We start from the raw sequence: 4,687 nt of genomic DNA, 5'->3' as shown, positions 1-4,687 counted from the left end.
TTTTAAAAAACATTTGTGTTTAGGATACAAGTTAACAATACTCAAAAAATATACCTTACTAAAAATAATGAATTTATTCATGTATTAAAATACTATGACCCCCCTAAACAATTGATCATAAGTACGATCCAAGAATTCTGAGTACAAAATAATTTCGATTCATTTTATAAAAGAGATAATCTATAAATTTAATGTTTTAAGATTTTATGTTAAAGATGTAGTGTCTCTTTTATTTATGGAAAATAGTTGAGACAAGATTAACATTATTATTATGGACAAGATTTTATGGACAAATAATATTCAATTAGTATTACTATTAACAATTTTCTTATTTTTTTTTTCTTTCTTTTTTTATCTTTCCTCAATTACACCCTCTGACCATATGTTCCCTCCCTAACTTGTTTGCTTCTTTATCAAATCTAATCTGCATCTCTTTGTCTCTCTCACTTCCTTTTGAGTTTGTGGGTGTTGTGTAAAAAGCAAATCACATTACACAGAGATAGATACAGGGCTAAACTAGCTAAAAGGCATTCAAGACAAAGTACAACACAATCTATTACATAAAGCAAAATCTACCTATCTACTTTCTCATCAACCAAACCAAACCAAACAAAACATACAAGATATTATTTTAGATTTGGATGATTCACATCCTCCACATGGAAGCTATGAAAGGAGGTGGAAGAGTTAACATTGGTGGTGAAGATGATTCCATTGATGGCATGCAATGCATTGATCATCCTTACAGAAACAACCCTGGTGGGATCTGTGCTTTTTGTCTTCAAGAAAAACTTGGTAAACTTGTTTCTTCTTCTTTCCCTCTTCCTATTCATGCCGTTTCATCTTCTTCTTCTTCACCTTCTTTCAGATCCGATATTGCACCTTCTTCATCTTCCACTTCCACTACTCGTCATTGTCCTCCTTCTTCCATCAACACTGTATCAGCAACAACTGCTGTAACTTCATCTTCTTCTCTTTCACTCTCTGTTTGTCCTACAAAAAATGAAAATCATGGTAAACATTACCACCATGAATACTATTCTAGAAAAACTCGTATTCCTTTTCTCTTAGCTAAGAGAAAGAAAAAGAAAACCTCTGTTTCAGCATCTGTTTCTGGTTCTGCTACGTCGTCTAATATCATTCTGAAACGTAGCAAATCAACTGCAACACCAAGAAGAGGTAGTAACTCTATGGTTGATGCAGATGATGAATATTTTAGTCCAAGAAAAAGAAATGGGTTTTGGTCTTTTCTCTATCATTCTTCAAAATCTTCAACTTCTTCTTCTTCCAAGAGTTTGAATTCCAAGAGCTTTAATAATGCTACTGCTTCAGCAAAGCTTAAGGAAAAGTGTTGTTCAGGTTCTTCTCTAGGAAGAAAGAACGACATTGTTATTGTTGAAGAAGATAACAGTCCTAATAGCAGCAGCAACAACAACAACAACACAGGTTCTTTTGAACGTAAAGTTTCAAGATCTAGATCTGTTGGATGTGGTAGCAGAAGCTTCTCTGGTGATTTCTTTGAAAGAATTTCAACTGGGTTTGGAGATTGTACTCTAAGAAGAGTTGAATCTCAACGTGAAGGTAAATCAAAGGGAGTAGTTGCTAGTTCTAACGGTATTGCTTCTGTTAACCGTGCTCAAGACCACCACCACCACCACCATTGCATGAAAGAGAGAGTACTTAGAAGATGTGGAGGAATATTCAGTGGCTTCATGATGACATCATCTTCATCTTCAAATTCATCAACTTCATCTTATTGGGTTTCTTCTAATTCTGCTGATGATGCTGTGAATGGAGGAGGAAAACAAGGTTCTGTAACAGTTTCTCAAAACCGTGGTGGAAAGAGTTGGGGTTGGGCTTTTGCTAGTCCTATGAGAGCTTTTAGTAGCAAAGGATCTTCTAAAGAGAATCATCAGAATAATAGAAGAGATATTATTAGAGATGCTAATGATAATAATAAGAATGCTACACCAAATTTATCTGCTATGCCATCTTTGCTTTCTGCTAGAGGATGATTGATTACAGAACAAGGTTGGTAAAGAATAAAAGGAGATTTAACATTTGGTTTATTTCTATACACATTAATTAGTGTGAAGTTAATTAATTATTGTCTATTGTTATTACTTCTACTACTTTGTTTATCTTCTGGGTTTTTCTTAATTAAATCATAACTTTCTAGTAACTCTTCTAAGTTCTAGCTAGCTAGCTCTTTCAGTTTTGTGGATACTTGCTTCTTGTTAATATTCAGGTTTTTTGTGTTATGATTGTGAAGTTCTGAGTATGAGCTAGAGAGTAGAGTCTTCAGTGTTCAGAACTCAGAAGTCCTCTATGGCATAATGGTACTTTTTTTGAGATGGGGGAGGGGAGAAGAAGAAAATTTCGATGCATTCTCTGTCATCACGTGGCTTGTCTTAATTACTATGACATTGGTTATAGTATTTTTTTGTAGCTACCTTATTGTAATGCACACTATGTGTGTGGTGTTATGCCAAAGAAATGTAATTTTTCAATTTTTCTAATATCACTATTCACATGCATACACATGTTTGGGTAGTGTAGAGACAATACGGAGTACCTACATAGAATCACTTTTGGCTTGTATCATTGAGCTTGTATGCAAATTAATAAGTTGTTGATGATATATTTTTTTTCTTTCTTATTAAATAACTTATGATTATTAATGTTTTGTTGTTGGTTAGTTTTGGAACTATATATCCAAACTCTGAAAGTTTGCAATGAGTTGTTTAACTAGTCGAATTTAGCAACATGGTGGTAGTGGTCCCCTTGATTGGCATTCAATGAGTAGATCATGTACTAGCAATATAGAGTGTGGCATTTATTCAATGGTTCTCGTTTGCACCTAATCAGCAGTACTTGCAATTGTTACCGCAATCTCTCTAGTCTCCTCCGTTCCATGTGCATAGCTGGAGAGAAGGGTCCTGGGATATCATCATCAGCCTAAGAAATTCATCAAAATAGAAGTGTTTGGATCCCTCATCGTTGGTGCATGCATCAGCTCTGAGGGATATCTAAATAGAGAAAATTGTCACTATTCAATGTAGGAATTGGGTTATCAATTTGTAAAATAAAGGGTTTCCGTCTTTATAAACTTACTATCACCACTCAATGTAGGAGTTGGGTTATCAATACTTAATTTTTGACCAAATAAAATCATAACACTCAAAATAAATTCGGCAATACAAGGAGGAATAAAAACAATGTAGAGAGTAGAGACCAATTCAGGAAATAATTAACCACTCTAGTGTATGAGTAATTGCGAGAAAATCCTCCATGCTCCTCCCAGCTTCTTGTACTTGAACCGAGTACAATAGCTCTAACCCTAGTAGCAGTGTGCTTTTCGAGAGTCAGAGTAGTCGGTAGTGATTATTCTTTGGGAGCGTAGGTTTGGTATTTTGGGGGGGGGGGGGGGGGGGGGGGGGGGGGGGGGGGGTGGGTTTACCCATGATGACCCTTTCTTCTCGCTCTCTCCCTTGACTATAGGCACATTGTGCATAGGTGGGGAAGACTAAGTCAGGGCTGACTTGGATCCCTTAGACCTCGGATTCATACGTGAGCAGACCGCCTGGCATGCCCTCGTATGATACCTCAAGCCACCATGGACCTTAAAGATTCTTGGGGATCTCGCCATGTGGCGAACACGTGGGTGACTCCTATAGGAGGAGTCGGGTTGGGCCTGGCTTTGATTTCCTGATGATACACAACCCCCCATGTACGAGTCTTTGAAGAGGGCGAAGTGTGTGAGTTAAGGCGAGGTTTCCCGCAGTGGTACACTTCCAAAAGAAAGAGCATGAAGTGAAGATGCAAAGTAGAGAGTTTGGTGGAGGCAGCGAGAACGAAGGGTGGAAGTGAGAGACAAAACTTCTTTGTACTTGCAATTGTTTTGGATTGTTCCTTTTTATTGCTAAAGATTATTCTTTTTTAATGACATTTAATTTTTAACTAATGATTTAAATAAAGATGATAAATATCTTCGTGAGTTTAGCTCAATTGGCAAGGATATTGCATATTATATATAGAGGTTGGGTTTCGAACTCCGGATACCCTACTTCTCTACATTTAAAATGTGTGAGCTTTAACGACTAAACTAAATAAAAATAAAGGTGATAAAATAGTTTAAATGAAAAGATAAAACTGAAAAAGAAAAATTAATCTCAAAAGTTGAATGTATACCTTTTATATATTGGTATAGATTATGCATTTTATTACCAAGTTAACATTGTAAAATACTACTAGAAGATTACAGGAAATTAAAAAGAGAATGACAATTTGTAATGATAATAATAATAATAATAATAAGTCAGGGAGATAAGGTAAGATTAGAGAGAATCATGATGAGGACACAACCCCTTTTTAAGGAAATGTGCAGAAATGCAATGAAGTGAGACAGATCAAAGCTGCTGAAGGTACAAAATTGATATCACTTGGTGGATGCGCATAATTAAGATGTACTGGACCACACTTCTTGTACTCTTAACCCACAGCCGCTCACTATTTTTATATATCTTGTACTCTTTTGTTGAGTTTAATCCAAGATAAAGCTAATGACAGTAGCAACATTCCCTAAAGAAGAAAACCCAAAAAAAGCTAATGAGAGTAGCATCATTTTTAGCTCACTCCAGTAATTTTGTTGATGATGATTACCAACATGCATTGAATAAATGATTAG

The 4,687-nt window shown here is 35.8% G+C and overlaps 1 protein-coding gene across 1 annotated transcript; it reads left to right on the top strand.

Moving 5' to 3' along the window:
• The first annotated feature begins 312 nt into the window (after window positions 1-312).
• On the top strand, window positions 313-2,641 carry LOC146902611 (vitellogenin-like protein). The gene is made up of 2 exons (XM_085737741.1): window positions 313-2,031; window positions 2,273-2,641. Exon 1 carries the CDS (start codon window positions 642-644, stop codon window positions 2,013-2,015), a length of 1,374 nt encoding a protein of 457 aa, XP_085593867.1. The 5' UTR covers window positions 313-641; the 3' UTR covers window positions 2,016-2,031; window positions 2,273-2,641.
• Window positions 2,642-4,687: the final 2,046 nt, after the last annotated feature.

The sequence above is a fragment of the Medicago sativa genome, chromosome 8 (genome assembly GCF_051527215.1).
Source record: "Medicago sativa cultivar Bolivia chromosome 8, Bolivia_mono, whole genome shotgun sequence".
In the NCBI taxonomy this organism is placed as follows: Eukaryota; Viridiplantae; Streptophyta; class Magnoliopsida; order Fabales; family Fabaceae; genus Medicago; species Medicago sativa.
Note: the sequence above shows the minus strand (reverse complement) of the source record. Positions and strands in the feature narration are given on the sequence as shown.